This window comes from Odocoileus virginianus, chromosome 26 (assembly GCF_023699985.2).
Source record: "Odocoileus virginianus isolate 20LAN1187 ecotype Illinois chromosome 26, Ovbor_1.2, whole genome shotgun sequence".
NCBI classification, from domain to species: domain Eukaryota; kingdom Metazoa; phylum Chordata; class Mammalia; order Artiodactyla; family Cervidae; genus Odocoileus; species Odocoileus virginianus.
The window spans coordinates 1740151-1763050 of record NC_069699.1 but is presented as its reverse complement, the minus strand read 5'-3'; the positions used below and the strand labels follow the sequence as shown (position 1 = coordinate 1763050).

Below are 22900 nucleotides of genomic sequence, written 5' to 3'. Positions count from 1 at the left end.
TGATGGTGGCCTTGCAGAATGAGTTTGAAAATGTTCCTTCCTCTGCAATTTTTTGAAAGAATTTTAGAAAGATAGGGATAAGCTCTTCTCTAAATGTTTGATAGAATTCTCCTGTGAAGTCATCTGGTCCTGGGCTTTTGCTTTTTGGGAGATTTTTGATCCCAGCTTCAATTTCAGTGCTTGTAATTGGGTTGTTCATAATTTCTATTTCTTCCTAGTTCACCCTTGGAAAACTGAACTTTTCTAAGAATATGTCCATTTCTTCCAGGTTATCCATTTATTACCATACAGTTGTTGATAATAGTCTCTTATAATCCTTTGTATTTCTGCATTGTCTATTGTAACCTCTCCTTTTTCATTTCTAATTTTGTTGATTTTATTCTTCTCTCTTTTTTTCTTTTGAGTCTGGCTAAAGGCTTGTCAATTTTGTTTATCTTCTCGAAGAAACAGCTTTTAGTTTTATTAAGCTTCACTATTGTTTCTTTCATTTCCTTTTCATTTATTTCTGCTCAAATATTCATGATTTCTTTCCTTCTACTAACTTTGGGGGTTTTTGTTTTTCTTTTCCCAGTTGTTTTAGGTATAAAGTTAGATTGTCAATTCAATGTTTTTCTTGTTTCTTGAGGGAGGATTATATTTCTATAAACTTTCTTCTTAAAACTCCTTTCACTGCATCCCATAGGTTTTGAGTTGTGTTTTCCTTGCCATTTGTTTCTAGAAATTTTTTAATTTCCCTTTTTATTTCTTCAGTAACTTCTTGGTTATTTAGAAATGTGTTGTTTAATCTCCATGTGTTTGTGTTTCTTACAGTTTTTTTTCTTGTAATTGATATCTAGTCTCATAGTGTTGTGGTCAAAGATGCTTGATACGATTTCAATTTTCTTAAATTTACTGAGGTTTTATTTGTGACCCAAGATGTGGTCTATCCTGGAGAATGTTCCATGTGTATTTGAGAAGAAGGTGTATTCTTCTGCTTTTGGATGGAATGTCCTGAAGATATCAATGAGATCCATCTCATCTAATGCATCATTTAAGACTGTGTTTCCTTATAATTTTCTGTTTTGATGATCTGTTGATTGCCATGAGTGGGATGTTAAAGCCTCCTACTATTACTGCATTACTGTCAATTTCTCCTTATATGTCTGTTAGTGTTTGTCTTATGTATTGAGGTGCTCCTATGTTGGGTGCATAGATATTTACAATTGTTATGTCTTCCTCTTGGATTGATCTCTTGATGATTATGTAGTGTCCTTCCTTATCTCTTATAATCTTCTTTATTTTAAGGTCTATTTTGTCTGATATGAGGATTGCTACCCCAGCTTTCTTTTCCTTCCCATTTACACGGAATATATTTTTCCATCCTCTCACTTTCAGTCCATATGTGTCTTTAGGTCTGAAGTGGGTTTCTTGTAGACAGCATATATATGGGTCTTGTTTTTCTGTCTATTCAGACAGTCTGTGTCATTTGGTTGAAGCATTTACTCCATTTATTTTAAAGTAATTATTGATATATATGTCCCTATTACCATTTTCCTAATTGTTTAAGGTTGATTTTGTAAATCTTTTTTCTTCTCTTGTATTTCTTGATTGCCTAAGTCCTTTTAATATTTGTTGTAGAGCTGGTTTGGTGATACTGAATTCCCTTAACTTTTGCTTGTCTGAAAAGCTTTATATTTCTCCATCAGTTTTGAGTGAGATCCTTGCCGGGTCCAGAAATCTTGGTTGTAGATTTTTCCCTTTGACTACTTCAAATACATCCTGCCATTCCCTTCTGGCCTGCAGAGTTTCTGCTGAAAGATCAGCTGTTAATGGGGTTTCCCTTGTATGTTACTTGTTGCTTCTCCCTTGCTGCTTTTAATATTCTTTCTTTGCATTTAGTCTTAGTTTGATTAGTATGGGTCTTGGTGTGTTTCTCCTTGGGTTTATCCTCTATGGGACTTCTTGTGCCTTTTGGACTTGATTGACTATTTCCTTTCCCATGTTGGGGAAATTTCGACTATAATCTCTTCAAAAATCTTCTCACACCCTTTCTTTTTCTCTTCTTCTGGAGCCCCTATAATTCAAATGTTGGTGTGTTTGATATTGCCCTAGAGGTCTCTGAGACTATCCTCAGTTCTTTTCATTCTTTATTTTGCTCTTCAGAAGTTATTTACACCATTTTACCCTCCAGCTCACTGTATTCTTCTGCTTCAGATATTCTGCTATTGATTCCTTCTAGAGTATTTTTAATTTCAGTAATTCTGTTGTTTGTTTCTGTATGTTCATTCTTTAATTCTTCTAGTCAGTTCACTTCAGTTCAGTTGCTCAGTCGTGTGCGACTCTTTGCTACCCCATGAACCGCAACACGCCAGGCCTCCCTGTCCATCATCAACTCCTGAAGTTTACTCAAACTCATGTCCATCAAGTCGGTGATACCATCCAACCATCTCATCTTCTGTCGTCCCCTTCTCCTCCTGCCCCCAATCCCTCCCAGCATCAGAGGCTTTTCCACTGAGTCAACTCTTCGCATGAGGTGGCCAAAGTATTGGAGTTTCAGCTTCAGGATCAGTCCTTCCAATGAACACCCAGGACTGATCTCCTTTAGGATGGACTGGTTGGATCTCCTTGCAGTCCAAGGGACTCTCAAGAGTCTTCTCCAACAACACAGTTCAAAAGTATCAATTCTCTGGTGCTCAGCTTTCTTTATAGTCCAACTCTCACATACATACGTGACCAATGGAAAAACCATAGCCTTGACTAGACGGACTTTTGTTGCCAAAGTAATGTCTCTGCTTTTTAATCTAGGTTGGTCATAATTTTCCTTCCAAGGAGCAAGCGTCTTAATTTCATGGCTACAATCACCATCTGCAGTGATTTTGGAGTCCAAAAAAATAAAGTCTGCCACTCTTTCCACTGTTTCCCCATCTACTTCCCATGAAGTGATGGGACCAGATGCCATGATCTTAGTTTTCTGAATGTTGAGCTTTAGGCCAACTTTTTCACTCTCCTCTTTCAGTTTCATCAAGAGGCTTTTTAGTTCCTCTTCACTTTCTGCCATAAGGGTGGTGTCATCTGCATATCTGAGGTTATTGATATTTCACCCAGCAATCTTGATTCCAGCTTGTGCTTCTTCCAGCCCAGCATTTCTCATGATGAATTCTGCATAAAAGTTAAATAAGCAGGGTGACAATATACAGCCTTGACGTACTCCTTTTCCTATTTAGAAATAGTCTGTTTTTCTGTGTCCAGTGCTAACTGTTGTTTCCTGACCTGCATATAGGTTTCTCAAGAGGCAGGTCAGGTGGTCTGGTATTCCCATCTCTTTCAGAATTTTCCAGTTTATTGTGATACACACAGTCAAAGGCTTTGCCATAGTCAATAAAGCAGAAATAGATGTTTTTCTGGAACTCTCTTGGTTTTTTATGATCCAACAGATGTTGGCAATTTGATCTCTGGTTCCTCTGCCTTTTCTAAAATCAGCTTGAACATCTGGAAGTTCACGGTTTACATATTGATGAAGCATGACTTGGAGAATTTTGAGCATTACTTTACTAGCATGTGAGATGAGTGCAGTTGTGCGGTAGTTTGAGCATTCTTTGGCATTGCCTTTCTTTGGGATTGGAATGAAAACTGACCTTTTCCAGTCCTGTGGCCACTGCTGAGTTTTCCAAATTTGTCAGCATATTGAGTGCAGCAATTTCCCGGCATCATCTTTCAGGATTTGAAATACCTCAACTGGAATTCCATCACCTCCACTAGCTTTGTTCATAGCAATGCTTCCTAAGGCCCACTTCAGGCTTCACATTCCAGGATGTCTGGTTCTAGGTGAGTGATCACACCATCATGATTACCTGGGTTGTGAAGATCTTTTTTGTACAGTTCTTCTGTGTATTCTTGTCACCTCTTCTTAATATCTTCTGCTTCTGTTAGGTCCATGCCATTTCTGTCCTTTATCGAGCCCATCTTTGCATGAAAGGTTCCCTTGGTATCTCTAATTTTCTTGAATAGATCTCTAGTCTTTCCCATTCTGTTGTTTTCCTCTATTTCTTTGCATTGATCGCTGAGGAAGGCTTTCTTATCTCTCCTGTCTATTCTTTGGAACTCTGCATTCAAATGGGAATATCTTTCCTTTTCTCCTTTGCTTTTTGCTTCTCTTCTTTTCACAGCTATTTGTGACCCCATGGACTACACAGTCCATGTAATTCTCCAGGCCAGAATGCTGGAGTGGGTAACCTTTCCCTTCTCCAGGGAATCTTCCCAGCCCAGGGATCAAACCCAGGTCTCCCACATTGTGGGCAGATTCTTTACCAGCTGAGCCACCAGGGAAGCCCCTTAATTCTTCTAGGTCTTGGTTAATTGACTCTTGCACAGTCTCCATTTTGTTTTCAAGGTTTTTTATCATCATTACTATCATTATTCTAATTTCTTTTCCAGGTAGTTTGCCTATTTCCTCTTCATTTATTTGGACTTCTGTGTTTTTAGTTTGTTCCTTCATTTGTGTAGTAGTTCTCTGCCTTTTCATTATTTTTCTTTTTCATTTATTGTGTTTGAAGTCTCCTTTTCCCAGGCTTCAGGGTTGAATTCTTTCTTCCTTTTGGTTTCTGCCCTCCTAAGGTGGGTCCAGGGGTTTGTTTAAGCTTGTACAGGGTGAGATTTGTGCTGAGTTTCTGTTTGTTTGCTTGTTTGTTTTTCTTCTGTTGGGCAAGGCTGAGTGAGGTGGTAATCCTATCTGCTGAAGACTGGATTCGTATTTTTGTTTTAACTGTTGTTTAGATGAGGCATTCTGCACAGGGTGCTACTGGTGGTTCAGTGATGCTGGGCCTTGTATTCAAGTGGTTTCCTTGGTGTGTTTCCTTTGATACAACCTAGGGTTAGTTCTCTGGTAGTCTATGGTCTTGGAGTCAGTGCTCCTACTCAAAGGCTCAGGTCAGGAACAAAGATTCCACAAGTGGTTTGTTATCAAGGGATATTAATATCACTTGTCATCAAGTGATATTAAAACAAAAATGCAAGAATGAGAAACCAAAGATGAACACCAGAGAAATGGCAGTTACAAAATCAGGCAAACAATAATTAAAATAATGGAATATACACAAATACATATACACCCATGAGCAAAGTGAAAACAGTACAACAAAAATAAAGTACAGTACCTGATCTGATGAAGAAAGTAAATAAAAAATTATATTTACAAGTTAAGAACAAAACTAACTAGAGCACAAACTGGAAAACAAAACTAAAGCAAGGTGCCAAGTAGGGAGTGAAGCAATGAAAACCAAACTAACAAATACGTTGAGAGGAAAGGACAGAAAGAAAAGATAGAAAGAATAGATATGCAAAGTTAAAGAGAGCTAGATGAAGAAGATTTACATAAAGATTAACTGCAATGGGATAAGAAGAGTAGGAAAGGGAAAGAAAGGAATAAACATAGCAAAAAATATAATGGGTTTAAAACAATTAAAATTAGAGAAAAGAAGAAAAAATGGAAGGAGAAAGAAAAAAGGAAAAACAAAAGGAAAACTACACAGAACTGCAAAAGTCCAACATAGAGGCAGAGATATGTCTCTGCTTTGAAATGTGCCATCTAGGTTGTTATAACTTTTCTTCCAAGGAGCAAATGCCTTTTAATTTCATAGCTGCCGTCACTATCTACAGTTATTTTGGAGCCAAAAACAGAGTTTCTCACTGTTTTCATTGCTTCCCCATCTATTTGCCATGAACGATGGAATCGGATGCCATGATATTTGTATTTTGAATGTTGAGTTTAATGCAGCTTTTTCACTCTCCTCTTTCAGTTTCATCAAGAGGCTCTTTAGTTCTTTGCTTTCTACCATAAGGATTATGACATCTGCTTATCTGAGGTTATTGATATTTCTCCTGGAAATCCTGATTCCAGCTTGTGCTTCATCCAGCTCAGCATTTCACATGATTTACTCTGCATATAAAGTAAATAAGCAGGGTGACAACATACAGGCTAGATGCACTCATTTACCAATTTGGAACCAGTCTGTTGTTCCATGTCTAGCTCTAACTGTAGCTTCTTGACCTGCATACAGATTTCTCAGGAGGCAGGTAAGATAGTCTGGTACTCCCATCTCTTGAAGAATTTTCCATAGTTTGTTGTGATCCACACAGTCAAAGGTTTGGCATAATCAGGAAAGCAGAAGATGTTGTTCTGGATTTCTCTTGCTTTTTCGATGATCCAGTGGATGTTGGCAATTTGATCTCTGTCCTCTGTCTGTTCTAAATCCAAATTGAACATCTGGAAGTTCACAGTTTCCTGTATGTTGAAGCCTGGCTTGAAGAATTTTGAGCACTACTTTGCTAGTGTGTGAGATGAGTGCAACTGTGTGGCAGTTTGAAGATTCTTTGGCATTGACTTTCTTTGAAATTGGAATGAAAACTGACCTTTTCCAGTCCTGTGACCACTGCTGAGTTTTCCAAATTTGCTGGCATATTGAGTACAGCACGTTCACAGCATCATCTTTCAGGATTTGAAATACCTCAACTGGAATCCCATCACCTCCACTAGCTTTGTTCATAGCAATACTTCCTAAGGCCCACTTGACTTCACATTCCAGGATGTCTGGTTCTAGGTGAGTGATCACACCATCGTGGTTATCTGGGTGGTGAAGATCTTTTTTGTATAGTTCTTTTGTGTATTCTTGCCACCTCCTCTCAATATCTTCTGCTTCTATAGGTCCATACCATTCCTGTCCTTTATTGTGTCCATCTTTGCATGAAATATTCCCTTGGTATCTCTAATTTTCTTGAAGAGATCTCTAGTCTTTCCCATTCTGTTCTTTCCCTCTATTTCTTTCCATTGATCACTGAGGAGGGCTTTCTTACCTTTTCTTCCTATTCTTTGGAACACTGCATTTAAATGGGTATATCTTTTCTCTCCTCCTTTGCCTTTAGCTTCTGTTCTTTTCTCAGCTATTTGTAAGGCCTTCTCAGACAACTATTTTGCCTTTTTGCATTTCTTCTCCTTGGGGATGGTCTAGATCCCCGCCTCCTGTACAATGTCATGAACCTCTGTCCATAGTTCTTCAGGTACTCTTTCTATTAGCTCTAATCCCTTGAATCTATCTGTCACTTCCACTGTATAATCCTAAGGAATTTGATTTAGGTTATACTTGAATGGTCTAGTGAAGGAGGTCTCCATTATCTTCATTACTCCCACCATAGTTTGGTCTCAGGTCAAACAACAGGGATGGAACACAGCCCCGACCATCAACAGAAAATTGGATTAAAGATTTACTGAGCTTGGCCCTGCCCATCAGAACAAGACCCAGTTTTCCCCACAGTCAGTCTCTCCCATCAGGAAGCTTCCATAAGCCTCTTATCCTTATCCATCAGAGGGCAGACAGAATGAAAACCACAATCACAGAAAACTAATGAAACTGATCACATGGACCACGCATTGTCTAACTCAATGGAACTATGAAGAATGCCATGTAGGGCCACCCAAGATGGACAGGTCATGGTGAAGAGTTCTGCCAAAATATGGCCCATCCACTGGAGAAGGGAATGGGAAAACACTTCAGTATTCTTACCTTGAAGACCCCATGAACAGTATGAAAAGGCAAAAACATACGACACTGAAAGATGAACACCCCAGGTCGGTAGGTGCCCAATAAGCTACTGGAGAGAAGTGGAGAAATAACTTCAGAAAGAATAAAGAGATGGAACCAAAGCAAAAAACAACACCCAGTTGTGGATGTGACTCGTGATGGAAGTAAAGTCCAATTATGTAAACAGCAAAACTTCATAGGAACCTGGATTATTAGGATCATGAATCAAGGTAAATTGGAAGTGGTCAAACAGGAGATGGCAAGAGTGAACATTGACATTTTAGGAATCAGTGAATTAAAATGGACTGGAATGAGTGCAAATGTAATTCAGATGACCATTATATCTACTACTGTGGGCAAGAATCCCTTAGAAGAAATGGAGGAGTCCTCATAGTCAATAAAAGACTATGAAATACAGTACTTGGATGCAATCTCAAAAATGACAGAATGATCTCTGCTCGTTTCCAAGGTAAACCATTCAATATCACAGTAATCCAAGTCAATGCCCCAACCAGTAATGCTGAAGAAGCTGAAGTTGAACAGTTCTATGAAGACCTATAAGATCTTCTAGAACTAACACCCCAAAAAGATGTCTTTTTCAACATAGGGGACTGGAAGACAAAAGTAGGAAGTCAATAGACACGTGGAGTAACAGGCAAATTTGGCCTTGGAGTACAAAATGAAGCAGGGCAAAGGCTAACAGAATTTTGCCAAGAGAATGCACTGGTCATAGCAAACACCCTCTTCCAACAACACAAGAGAAGACTCTACAAATGGACATCACCAGATGGTCAATACTGAAAATAGATTGGTTATATTCTTTGCAGCCAAAGATGAAGAAGCTCTATACAGTCAGCAAAAACAAGACTAGGAGCTGACTGTGGCTCAGATCATGAACTCCTTATTGCCAAAGTCAGACTTAAATTGAAGAAAGTAGGGAAAACCACTAGACCATTCAGGCATGACCTAAATCAAATCCCTTATGATTATACAGTGAAAGTGACAAATAGCTTCAAGGGATTAGATCTGACAGAGTGCCTGAAGAACTATGGATGGAGGCTCATGACAATGTACAAGAGGCAGGGATCAAGACCATCCCCAAGAAAAGAAATACAAAAAGGCAAAATTGTTGTCTGAGGAAGATTTACAAATAGCTGAGAAATGAAGAGAAGCTAAAGGCATAGGAGAAAAGAAAAGACATACCCATTTGAATGCAGAATTCCAAAGAGCAGCAAGGAGAGATAAGAAAGCATTCCTCAGTGATCAATGCCAAGAAATAGAGGAAAACAATAGAATGGGGATGACTAGAGATCTCTTCAAGAAAATTAGAGGTACCAAGGGAACATTTCATGCAAAGGTGGGCACAATATGAACAGAAATGGTATGGACTTGACAGAAGCAGAAGATGTTAAGAAAAGGTGGAAAGAATACATAGAAGAACTGTACTAAAAAGGTCTCCATGACCCAGATAACCACGATGGTATGATCACTCACCTAGAGCCAGACATCCTGGAATATGAAGTCAAGTGGACCTTAGGAAGCATCACCACAAACAAAACTAGCGAAGGTGATGGAATTCCAGTTGACTTACTTCAAGTTCTAAAAGATGATGCTGTTAAGGTGCTGTACTCAATATGCTAGCAAACTTAGAAAACTCAGCAGTGGTCACAGGACTGGAAAAGGTCGCTTTTCATTCCAATTTCAAAGAAAGGCAATGCCAAAGAATGCTCAGACTACCACACAGTTGCACTCATTTCACATGCTAGCAAAGTAATGCTCAAAATTCTTCAAGCCAGGCTTCAACATACAGGAAACTGTGAACTTCCAGAAGTTCAATTTGGATTTAGAAAATGCAGAGGAAGCAGAAATAAAATTTCCAACATCCACTGGATCATCAAAAAAGCAAAAGAATTCCAGAACAATATCTACTTCTGCTTTATTGATTATGCCAAACATTTGACTGTGGATCACAACGAATTATGAAAAATTCTTCAAGAGATGGGAATATCAGACCACCTTACCTGCCTCCTGAGAAATCTGTATACAGGTCAGGAAGCAACAGTTAGAGCTGGACATGGAACAACAGACTGGTTCCAAATTGGGAAAGGAGTACATCAAGGCTGTATCTTGTCACCCTGCTTATTTACCTTATATGCAGAGCACATCATGGGAAACGCTGGGCTGGAGGAAGCACAAGCTGGAATCAAGATTTCTGGGAGAAATATCAATAACCTCAGATACGCAGATGACACCATCCTTAAGGCAGAAAGTGACGAGGAACTAAAGAGCTTCTTGATGAAAGTGAAAGAGAAGTGTGAAAAACCTGGCTTAAAACTCAACATTCAAAAAATTAATATCATGGCATCCAGTCCCATCACGTCATGGGAAATAGATGGGGGAAACAATGGAAACAGAGAGAGACTGTATTTTGGGGGCTCTGAAATCACTGCAGATGGTGACTGCAGCCATGAAATTCAAAAACGCTTACTTCTTGGAAAACGCTATGACCAACCTATACAGCATATTAAAATGCAGAGACATTACTTTGCTCACAAAGGTCTATCTAGTCAAAGCAGTTTTTCCAGCAGTTATGTATGGATGTGAGAGTTGGGACAATAAATAAAGCTGAGCACCAAAGAATTGATGCTTTTGAACTGTGGTGTTGGAGAAGACTCTTGAAAGTCCCTTGTACTGCAAGGAGATCAAACCAGTCAATCCTAAAGGAAACCAGTCCTGAATATTCATTGAAAGGACTGATGCTGAAGCTGAAACTCCACTACTTTGGCCACCTCATGCGAAGAACTAACTCACTGGAAAAGACCCTGATGCTGGGAAAGATTGAAGGCAGGAGGAGAGGGAGACGACAGAGGATAAGATGGTTGGATGGCATCACTGACTCAAGGAACGTGAGTCTGAGCAAGTTCCGGGAATTGGTGATGGACAGGGAATGCTGTCTTGCGGCAGTCCATGGGGTCACAAAGAGTCAGACAGGACTGAGTGACTGAACTGAACTGAGCATATCCCAGCCCATCAGAACAAGACCCAGTTTCCCCCACAGTCAATCTCTCCCATCAGGAAGCTTCCTTAAGCCTCTTATCCTTATCCATCAGAGGGCAGACAGGATGAAAACCACAAACACAGAATACTAACAAAAGGGCTACAGAGTCATCAATTCATCGTTCTGCCCAAAACTTTACACTGACGCTTTTTAAGACAGAATGCTTGGATTTGTGACAATTACCCAAAGAAAAAAGCTTTCTATTTCTAAATCATAGGAGGATAGCTGTTTCATATTTAGAAGAAATGTTCTGAATGTGAGAGGGAAAATTAAACGGGAGGGTTGAAATTTTTCTAAAGAGAAGTTCATAATATACATGTAAAAAATGATCACACTTGCAGTTTATCACTTCGTATTCCAGATTTGAAGAAGTCACCATTCTCATTTGTCTGTTTCCTTTATTCAAAGTGCAATATACAATGATTTTTATTTGCTAGATATTCTCAAAGCATGTAAAACTTTATGTGTGTTCCTTACAAACTGCAAAGCAATGGGAGAATTTACTTCCTTCTTACAAATATGTTTTCAGATTATTCCAAATGCAAGATGAAATGGTGCATTTTTAACTAAAATAATAAATATTTTATAGTCTATGCTTTAGAAGTTGCCTATTTGCAAATAGTGGATATAAGACCCTATTTCAACAACAACAACAAAAAAACCTTAACCATGCAAAATCATTTCAGAGGAGAAATAGTACCTAGAGGCCAAAAAGTTGTGTTCTGCTCAGTTTAAAATGAAACTATTTGCTAAAATGCTTTTCAGTTGCCTTAAATTAGTTTAAATACATTAGAAATAGTATTGTCCACCAGTTAAAAGCCTACAGTGCTGGAATCTGATGAAACTAGCCCTATGCTACTGTATAAGTTAATTAAAGTTTCAGGCTGTCAGTCCCCTCATTTGTAAAATACTGCATTCTATCCTAGAGACAGTGAAAGGCTTAATGAAAGAGTACATGTAAATAAATTAGTAGACACCACATAGTGAGTGCTCAATAAATGTTAAGTGTGATGATAACAATTACGAAGGAAAGGTGATGATATTAATTTTCAAATGAGTAGGTGTCTATCGTGTGTGCTGATTTACCCACTACTGTATCTGTGTGTGAGTCTATCTCAGGTTTGCAAATAGTGTGTTGAAAACAAATAGGAAATGATCCATTGGATTCATAGCAAGTATTAATAAAAATACATGAGTCAGTATTTTTTCTGAAAGTTCTGCTGACACCAAACATCAGAGAAAGATACAAGGCTGGAATGCAGGAGTGAGCTGCAACTGTATCCTCTACATCAGGCTGAGAACTGGTGGAGGGACTTTCAAAGACAGAAGCCAATAAGCTTATTATATTGCAACCAGAAAAGACAAAGGTTTTTGTAATAAACACAGATTGAAAGGGAAAGGATTAGAGGATGAGTAACAAAGAAGAGAGGTAATTATCTTGAGTGGGCTATGGATGTAAAAGGATTACCACCCACCAGGCCAACTGTGAGAATAAATCCCACAGCTGTCAGCAGCTGCTAGGTGGGTGATCCTGTAAATATTCACATAATATTTCTAAAATGAAATGTGGCTGTTAGAGAAACAGAAGAATGAGATGGGTCATGACATGTCGGTGTATCTGTCAGAAAACAGTCAGGAAAACTGCTGGAAATCAGGACTCGAACCGGGCAGTCCAATAGAAGGTATTTAAACAGAGCGCACAAGTTATAAGGGTGTTGGTAGAACTAAAGCAAAACAAATAAACCAGGGCTGCTTCCCCTCTAGGGCTGGGGAGGATGGGGGCTGTATCTGAAGCAAAAATGGGAGTCAAATCCACACAAGGGCTCAGACATGGAAAGAAACTGCCTGAAGCAAACACAAATCCTGTCCCTTTCTAGTTCACCAACAATGCCTGCCACTGGGAGAACCTATATAGCAGTTAGTTAGCAAGGGAGCCTGGGAGAAGAGATATGAAGGCAAGGGCATGAAGTAGATTTGAAAGCAAATTATCAGATGACCAGCACAACAATCAGTCCCCAAGGACACCTATGAAATAGAGAACAACAGACCACTCCTGCCACTTAAAGTTAAAGGGAACCCTCAACTCAAAAGAGATGACAGCAACATTAGTTATTTCGAGTATCATGTGGAAATAAGGTTGGGTTATGCTCCCCCATTAAAAAGGCACCATTAATATTGGAAGTCAATGTATGGCAAAAACCACTACAATATTGTAAAGTAAGTGGCCTCCAACTAATAAAAATAAATGGAAAAAAAAAATACTGGAAGTCTCCCCACATAATCAGACCTCTTTCCGCATGCAAGAGGGTCAAAGGAAACCCATTTTTAGTTGTTAATCTATTCTTGGATTTTATAGCTCTCAAAGAATTCAAGTAAAAAAACATAGGGAAATGAGTGCAGGATGGTCATAACTTTAATTTTCCCAAGATTTTATAACTTACACAAATACCATCTAGCAATTTCCTAATTTTATAAAATAAGGATATGGTGATAGCAAAAACACTTAAGCCATGTATTTTCAGAAGGAAGTCCTTTCCTGACTGCCCTGTCTTCACTTTTCTCATTTTGTTGCAGCCTCTGAAAAGTGTTCAGATCTTGTACAGAATCACAGATGGACAACACTACCTTATCTCAAAGGGAGGTTCCCAAAAGGATCATATTGACGTGTAAAACTGAATGAGCTCTGCAGGGGAAAATACAGAATCCTGGACCAACTAAATGTGTACAAGCTTGGTCAATGTCATCCCTGGGTCCCCCTTCCCCTAGGCTGTGAAAATTAGGTTAGACCAGCTCTCCATCCTGAGGGTGAGCGCAGAAACGTTAAGTGCTGACTTGCTCAGCTCAGTCGGTCTCACTAAAGTGTAGGACAGAAACCACAAAACCCAATTCCTGACCCAGTGTGCATGCTCAGGTCTCACCCACCAAGTGGGCGGTAAAGGACCCCTGAGCGCTCAAAGCAGCTGCCCTACTGGTCCCTTAGCCCCTCTCTCTGAGCCACATTCACGAAGCAATATATCCTCCAAATTGACCAGAAAAGATCTCATCCACCCATGATGCCCATGAGGGTGGAGCCAGCACCTTACCATTTTTCTTTCCACAACTAGTTTAATATAAAAATGGCATGGTGATAAAAGACGGCCTAATAGAATATTTCATTTTTCTCTTATTAAATTTAATAATTTTATTGACAAACATCAATCTGTAATTGCAAAGAAAGCAAAAGATGGAAAGAAAAAGACATAAAGAGTTCTCCCACTATGCTGATGCTGGATTAGATGATCACCAGTACTAAATTTCTACAGAAAATTAACAAAATGCGGTGGGATGGGGCAGCATGAATATAAACCATTGATAACATGCCCCTCGTATAATCACTGCAGCAAACCCAAGAGACCTGAAAAGTCCAACAGAGAATTCTGATCAATAAAGTAAAAGACAAGTAGGGGTTTATTTCTCTTTGGCTTCTTTACTAATAGGTAATTGAAATGCAAGTCCTGCTCAGAGCAGCTTCAGAAAGAAGCCCATGTGGTCACAGGGTGTCACCGACAGCAAAGGTCCTGCTTTGCTTACACACAGGGACACGGCAGCACCTGCTGGCTTCATTGCCCCAGAGAGGTTAAATGATGCTCAGTACTGCTGGGCCTGAAGAGAGGTTGGTTATCGCCCTGAGTAACTAGGCAAAAAAATACAACAAAGTGATTCTTTGTGATATTAATGCATCCTTTGATATATTAAGGTACAAGCTCAGAGTCCTGGGTCCAGGTACACACACAGGGTGTGTACCCAATTTCCTGGAATAAAAGGGCAGACAGGATAAATCTTGGGTTGAAGAAAAAAGGCACAATTCACTTCCAATGGTTCCTAGATTGATTTCATCAGCTTCCAAAGAGAAGAGCTTTGCAATGTTTTTCTGTCACTGTCAGAGCCCTGACCCAAAACTTGAAGTCTAGAAAAGTCGCCAGTGAGGAACCACACAGCCTTTGTTCAAGGAAGTCACCTGCAACATGCGCTGGGACACAGTCTGACACCATCCACCTTGCCCAGAGACAGCACAACTCTAAGTGTGAGCACACCTCCAGGGAAACCAGTATGTAAAGGCTCTTAGCAAGAGCATCTTACCTGATGCGGCTGTGAGCTGGACCATCTGCTATAGGAAGGGGCACTGGACGGCTTGCTGGCTGCGGGTCTCTAAAAAGGGAAAGAGAAAAAAGACGTCACACTGTCACACAGACTGAATACACTTTATATTTCTTTAAATGAGTGGTTTATTCAGTGTCCACAGTTTCCAAAATTAGCATGTCTTAGAGTCTATCCTGAATATTCATTGGAAAGACTGACGCTGAAACTGAAGCTCCAATACTTTGGCCACGTGATGTGAAGAGCTGCCTCTTTGGAATAGATACTGATGCTGGGGAAAAGGGAAGGCAGGACCATAATGGAGTGACAGGGGATGCAATGGTTGGATGGCATCATCAACATGAGTTTGAGCAAATTCCGGGAGATGGTGAAGGACAGAGAAGCCTGGCGTGCTGCAGTCCGTGGGGTCACAAAGAGTCGGACACAACTGAGTGATGGAACAACAAAGACTCTATCTGAACTAAATCTGTTCCATTTCTTCTAAAACATAGTCTCCTCAACAAGTATAATTATATGGACATTAAAATCAAGATATCTGGAGCACGTCTCAGGTCGTACCAGTTGTTTAACTTGGTACAAGTTACCCACCTGCTCTCTGTCTCGACTTTCTCTCCTATGGACCCAGAATAGCCATGTTTATGCCACAGGCTTCCTGTGAGGGTCACATATGATAATAGTTGTGAAGCACTTTGTATAGTAAAGAACTAGAAAATATAAGGCACCCATTCAACAAACAGAAAATAAGACTTTGCTATATGTTTCTGTTTGAAGTTGGTTATTCTTTTTTAAATTAAAAAAAATTTATTGGAAGATAATTGCTTTGCAATGCTGTTAATTTCTGCTATAGAACAATGCGAGTCGGCTATATGTATACACATACCGCCTCCCTCCTGAGCTGCCCTCACAGCCTGCATCCCACCCCTGTCGATCATCACAGGGCACTGAGCTGAGTCCCCTGTGCTATAGAGCAGCTTCCCACATGCCAGTGTATTTACGACAATCCTACTCTCTCAATTCAGCCATGCTTGTTATAAAAAGACCCTGCATCTTACAAGACGACCACACCATTGCTGGTCAACCTGGGCTTGCAAAAATGACTCAAGCTCACCACAGAGGAACTCACCCCAAAACCATTCTCATCACCACTTCCTTTGCTTACTTCTACCATGGAGGTTAGAAAAGCTACATGCTCGCTCTGAGTACTTCTCCTCATCAATACTGGCCCATGAGACGTGACCATGATTCTGCTGTGGGCAGGGGGTGATATGGGAGTTCGGGGAAACCCTGTGCTTTTCTGACAAAAGGAGAAATATAAAGCTTATACTTTCCCCATCACTCTTCTTTCTCTCTCCATGCAGATAGGCTACACAGGAGCTGCAGCAACCATTTTCTAACCAAGAAGAAAAGGCTGAGCTGCTATCTTTGAGCTTGTTAAGCAGCTGACCATGACTTACGGCTACTGTGCTGCGCTCGGTCGCTCGGCCGTGGTCTTCTTTGTGACCCAACGGACTGCAGCCCTCCAGGCTCCTCTGTCCATAGAACTGTCCAGACCAGGATACTGGAGTGGATTGCGTTTTCTTCATTCTGGGTACTACTTTTGCCTAAACATTCCTTGTGTTACTGACAATGATCATGTTTGTCTGCTAACTGCAAGGTGTAATGCAATGCTCTACTAGCTTCATCTACTAGATGAAGAGTCAAATTACAAGATTTTAATTCTTCAGAAGTTTGTGGATGTTTCAGGCAGAGAGAACATATAGACAGAGGCATGAAGATGTGGAAGTGATTGATACACTTGAAAAATGATCAATAGATCAATATAGTATGGCCAACTCCTGCTTCCCCCATTTCTGTATGCCATCTGCTTTTCAGGACCGCTGTGTGGTTCTGGGCCAATCTCTGCTGATTATGACAGCTTCCCTGCCTCTCTGCATCAGTGAGCCTGGAGTGCTGGATGCTGCTGTGTCCTGCCTGCTCTGATCAGCTTCCCTCTGCATCTGCCTCTCTGTGGGCGCACGGCTGGGACCAGTTCTCAGGCCCTTCCAGTCTCTCCTGGCCCGCTGAGATTCATGAGAGCAGACCCAGGAGCAAGTGTGAGAAAAGCATCTCTGTTTTCAACTTAGATGGAGGGAGAACCTCAAGGAGGAGCTAGAAGTTAAACCAAAAGCTTCATTATATTTCCTCAGGGAGAAGTAACAGGAATGATCTTATCACTGAAGGACCATGTGCATTCTCTGATGCTCACTTTCCCAACTGTGAAATAAGGTCTCCATGCTGCCTTCCCACCTAGCCCCAAATCCACTCAATTCAATGATTCTAATATATTCACATTTAGAGTATATAAAAGATTACTTATTATAGTGGCATCACTGACTTTCCATGAAAAGATCTGATTCCTTTCAATACTATGTGCTTAAACTTCTTAAATCTCAGCTAAATAGATAAGGTTCATAATCTAAAATAACTTTTGCCTGGATAGTTTAACAGAGTCTGTCTTCTCTACAATTTTAGGAACAGGCTGTCAGCTCGTTTTCCAGCCCAACAATTTGGGCTTCAGTGAAGTCCCTTTATGTCTCTTTAAATGATAGATTTTAGAATTCACCATGAGACTAATTTTGGAGGCATCATATCTTGAGAATGCAACTCATCATTGTTTAAAGTCACAATACGGGTTTCTAAGATTGTAACAATGAATTTATATTTATTATCAAAAAATTGATATTTGAATTTTTTGATTGAGATATAACTGACATTGTGTAAGTTTAAGGTCTATTGCAAGTTGATTTGATACATTTATATACTGCAATATGATGACAACTGTAGTGTAACACCTCTGTCAGATCACACAGTTACCATTTCTTTTTTGTGGTTGGAACAATTAAGATCTATTCTGTGAGCAACTTTGAAGTTTATTACAGAGTGTTATTGACTGTGATCACTATGCTGTGCATTAGATATCTGAAACTTATTTATCCACTAGTTGCAAGTTTGTATCCTTAAACAATGCCTTCCTCCCCCCAGCTCTTGCTAACCACCATTCTACTCTCTGTTATTATTATCTTGACTTTTTAAAGTATTTATTTATTTGGCTGTACCAGGTCCCAGCTGCAGCACGGCGGATCTTTGATCCTTATTGCAACATGCAGGATTTTTAGTTGTGGCATGTGAACTTCGAGCTGCTGCATGTGGGATCTAGTTCCCCAATCAGGGATTGAACCTGGCCCCCTACATTGGGAGCACAAAGTCCTAGCCACTGGAAACCCAGGGAGTCCCTATCTTAACTTTTGCAGATTTCCATGTATAAGTGATATCAGACAGTATTTGTCTTTCTTTTTCTGACTTATTTCACTTAGTATAATGTTTTCCAAGTCCAACCATGTTGTCACAAATGGCAGGATTTCCTTTCCTATGGCTGAATAGTATTCTGTTGTGGATACACCTTTCACATCATAAGTGTTGATGAACACTTACGAGGCTGCTTCCATATCTTGGCTCTTGTGAATAAATATGCCTTAAGCTTGAGAGCACAGACATCTAGTCAATATCCTGTTTTCATTCTCTTTGTGTACACACCCAGCAGTGGGATTGCTGGATCATACAGTGGTTCTAGCTTTACTCTTTTAAGTAACTCCGTAGTAGCTACCCCCATTGATCTTCCTACCAATAATGTAGGAAGATTTCCTTTTCTCTACATTTTTGTCAGCACTTATCTCTTATCTTCTTGAAATCTTCAGTTTTCACAAATAAAATCTAAATTGTGATAATCAAAGTCAAACTATAAGCACTGACATTCAAAATATATTTTAAAGAAAAGGCCTGCAGCATATGACTCAGATTCTCAGGGAAGCTTGAAGCAGTAAGGGCAGAAGGTGGGCACTTGTGAAGTTGAATGCAGTATGAGATGGACTTCTGCCTCCTCTGGGTAGGTATCACAGTACTTCCACGCCCACACTATGCTTTTCTCTAAAGGTCACACCACACATCAGTACTGACACGAGTATGATTAACTTCATATTGATAATTGCGGTCTTGTGTTTTAATTGCTTCCTGTCCTTCCGGTGCTAAGATGCTCAGAATAAATGTAAACGGCAAGAGAGGCAACAAAGCACCTGGGCAACATTAGGTACAAATTTAAAAGTCATAACAACATTCGGGACTTCCCTGATGGTCCAGGGGTAAAGAATCTGTCTTCCAGTGCAGTGGGTGTGGGTTTTGATCCCTAGTCAGGAAACTTAATATTGCACATGCCTCGGAGAAACTCAGCCTGCTTGCCACAACTAGACAAGCCTGAGCACTCAGCACAGACCAAAAAAGAAAAAATAAAAATCATAATGACATTCATAATCACCAAATAGCTTCCGATGGATGTGGCTGTAGTTGAAAATCAGTCTCATAGCAAAAAACATGAAATCTGGTTGGGTTTCCTTCATGTGCTTTTAAATAAAGCAGCCATAATGTGTGGTCTGGATTTCAGCTTAGACGAAAATAAACTCACCTGACAAACCAGATAACTAACTGTTCATCCCCTTATCCTGCTCCAGTTAGCGCCCGAGCAACCAGTGGTTAATCAAAGGGCAGTCCCAGATTAGAATAAAGAAGCTTGTTGGTTTCAAAGCAAATTCTCTGATCCAAGGAATTCACAAGTCTCTGAGAGTGGGACCCAGCAATTTGCATTTTTAAGAGGCTCTTCAATGGATTCACATTAGATTTTACTAGCAAAAAAAAGAATGCAGAATAATCCTAGCATTCCCTTCTCCTGCTGCAGGCATCCACTGAAAGACAAGAATTATAAACAGTGGAGGCAAGAAGACCCAAGGATATTATTGAGCAGTTTTTTCTCAACAGATAAAACGAACTCTCAGACTCCAGAGAAATATTTCTGGAAATGGTGGGCAGACGTTTGGGGGAAAAGAATCTAATTTTAAATCTACAGATATGGATTAAACTTTGAACCACCGAACACTGAATTAAATGGGCAGGCAAGGGTTTCAGTTTGGATATCCACTTCCACCCCACACTCCCTGCCCTTGGAAAGCCTTTCCTAAATACCAAGAATAGACTCTGCCCTTTGGATATGTCTCTGACCTACTCCTTATCAAAACTCTCATCACTGTATCTTGTAATTGCCTTCTCAATGCAGCTTTCTCTTCCCTGGTTGTCCAGTGGCTAAGACTTCATGCTCCAAGGCAAGGGACCTGGGTTCAATTCCAGGTCAGGGAACTAGATCCCACATGCCTCAACTAAGATCCAGTGCAGTCAAATGAATGAATAAGTATTTAAATGCAGCTTTCTCTTATAGGTTGTACATCCCACAAGGTTAAAGGGATGGGCATGGGGAGTAAGCTTAGGCTAGGTCTTATTTACTTACCTAACCAGGAATGCCTGTACCTAGCAAATAATAAGTTCTCAGTAAACATTAAGTCAAACTTAACCCTATCACCAGTATGGAGACACTGGTGATGAAAGTGACATTTCTAAGGGCAAATACCCATAAAAGTTGGTACGATCCAGGGCTTCCCTGGTGGTCCAGTGGCTAAGACTCCATGCTCCTAACATGGGGGGCTGGGGTAGGGGGAGGGAAGGTGGGGGCTGGCTTTGATCCCTGGTCGGGGAACTAGATCCCACATGCCACAACTAAAGACCCTGCATACTGCAACTGAGAACCAGTGTGGCCAAATAAACATATATATTAAAAAAAAGGTAGGATTCAAGAGCCCCAGTGGTACCTGAACTTCTTAAAAGCATACCACTGTCACCTTAGACTTTAAGATATTAGGATGGAGAATTTTCTTAATACGGTTTCATAGAAGATATGCCATAAGTAACTAGGGCAAGAAATAAAGAGAATGGTAGACACCACTTTGAACTCGAGAGTCTTGGGTGCAGGTTAATCCACATGAAAAGTCTCAGGAATGCATACTGTGAGGCACACTTTGAAAGAATTAGATGACCTGTCAAAGCAGGCTGAAGTCAGAAGTCCAGAAGACATTGAGCCTCACATATTTACTCTTTTTTATATCTTTTCTTTCTCCCTTCCCCAGGCTGGTGAGGCTCATGGGAATGTAGGTTACTCACATCACAGAGGTATTCAGGAGAAAAAGAATGTAGAACATTTTAGTGACAAAAGCATCAGACAATGCTACTAAGAGGCTTCCTTTTTAACAGTGTTCTATTAAACCAAGCAAAAGGAGTGCTATGCAGAAACCTGGAACGCAGACCAAGTTCAAGGGCAGCTCATAACTGGGGAAAGCTGCCAGATGCTGCAACGAGAGAGCCAGCCAGCCAGACGGCCACGTTTCTCCATCCTACAGCTGTCCTCCAAGGCTAACTGCCCATCACCAGAAGACAAGGAACCTGGGGAACATGAACATTTTCCAGTAGCTGGAGTAGTCCTGAACTAAGCTTTGAGTCTCTATGAAGCATGAAAAAATGAAAAACCAATAAATAGTGTTGGAAGATGCCAATTGGACGTGTGAATTTAACATCTTAACACAAAAAGTCATTGACAAATAGGATCCAGGAATCTACGTGGGTTACTCAGACAGACTGAACTCTGGATAACAGACAAAACTTCTGGGATTTTCATTGTGGATGGAAAAACAATGTTTCCAGCTCCAACAAGATGACTCATGCAAGAAACAGGACCGAAAAACCAAATAACCTAGACAGTAGTAATGTATTTAATAAGCAAGGTATAGAAAGCTGATTCAAAAAGCCTTCTTCCAGAGCAAGAAACTTTGTAAAATACAAAGGGCAAAGCCTCTACCCAGACATGCCTTAACAAGTAGCGACCAAAAAAAAAAAAAAAAAGAAAAGAAACAATTGACAAATAAGGACACAGAGCAGGCAAGCCAAGAAAAGAGAATTGATTTTTGTTTTGTTTTTTACAGCTGTGTTCCAATAACATTTTTAAAATTTATTTATTTTTAATTGAAGGATAATTGCTTTACAATATTGGTTTGATTACTGCCATACATCAACATGAATTAACCATAGGTGTACATGTGTCCCCTCCTTCTTGAATCTCTCTCCCACCTCCCGCTCTTTCTCTTCCCTCTAGGTTATTCCAGGGCCCCAATTTGAGTTCCCTGAGTCATACGGCAAGTTTTCATTGGCTATCTATTTTACATATGGCAGTGTATAATGAGAATGATTTAAAAGAAAAAAAAAAAGCATGAAGTGAAGCTCTGAAATCTCTTTAACAATTTTGCTATTGAAAGGGCCACACAGTTTCCTCATTTCAGTTGTGAGGTTCTAGAATACACATTCCAATAGGTCCTGCTACACTGGGTCATCATCTACTAAATGCCCATACAGTCAGTGTCCGTGAGATAGTTAAGAGACAGTCTCTAAACAACTTGTTCTTAATAAACACAATCACAAACTGATCACCCTCACTTTAACAAGGAAGTGTTGGGCTCAAATATGGAATCGCAGAACTCTGCCTGACTCTAACTCAGTCAAGGAGCATCAGCGCATTCCTAATGCTACAGAAAATCCTAAGTTGGGTAAGGGATGCTAAGTAAGAGCTGACCTATATCTTCCCAGTTTCAATAAACCTCTGATCATTAAGGCATATGGCAAGCAGCTCCCAGATTCTCCCTTTCAGCTTAGTGCCAATCATCCTTTGAAATCCTTTTTTCCATTAAAATGATCGATTTTCTTTAACATTTCTCTGTGTGCCCTCTACCCAGGCTTTCAGTCATGTCATTGTCTTCCTTGGCCACCCCCAGCACCTCCAAACTCCTCCTTCTGAAGCTGTGAAACCTGAAATTGGATGAGTTACTACTCCTTGGGCCCTCATACCATGAAAACATGCAAAATAAAATAAATCTAAGCTAGCCTCCCTGTCTTCTCTGGTGGTTCAGACAGTAAAGAATCTGCCTGCAATTCAGGAGGTATGAGTTTAATCTCTGGGTCGGGAAGATTCCCTGGAGAAGGGAATGGCAACCCACTCCAGTGATCGTGCCTGGAGAATTCCACGGACAAAGGAGCTGGGCTACAGTCTATGGGGTCTCAAATAGTCAGACACGACTGAGCAACTAACACACAAGGTAGCTTCAGTGCAAAAACTGAGAGAAAATCTCAACAATTAAGCTCTAAAGATGGATTTATTAACTGTATTCAATAGGCTTTGCCTCTTAGTTTTATT

At 40.1% G+C, this 22900-nt stretch overlaps 1 protein-coding gene across 9 annotated transcripts in view; it reads right to left on the bottom strand.

Annotated features, from left to right (window-relative positions):
- RBMS3 (RNA binding motif single stranded interacting protein 3) overlaps positions 1-22900 on the bottom strand; it is a 1589121-nt gene that overhangs the window by 1258868 nt on the left and 307353 nt on the right. For all 9 annotated transcript variants that reach the window (XM_070455283.1, XM_070455285.1, XM_070455287.1 and 6 more), the window contains exon 2: positions 14731-14799. In XM_070455283.1, the coding sequence (XP_070311384.1) occupies positions 14731-14799 (69 nt within the window). The remainder of the gene's footprint in view (positions 1-14730; positions 14800-22900) is intronic.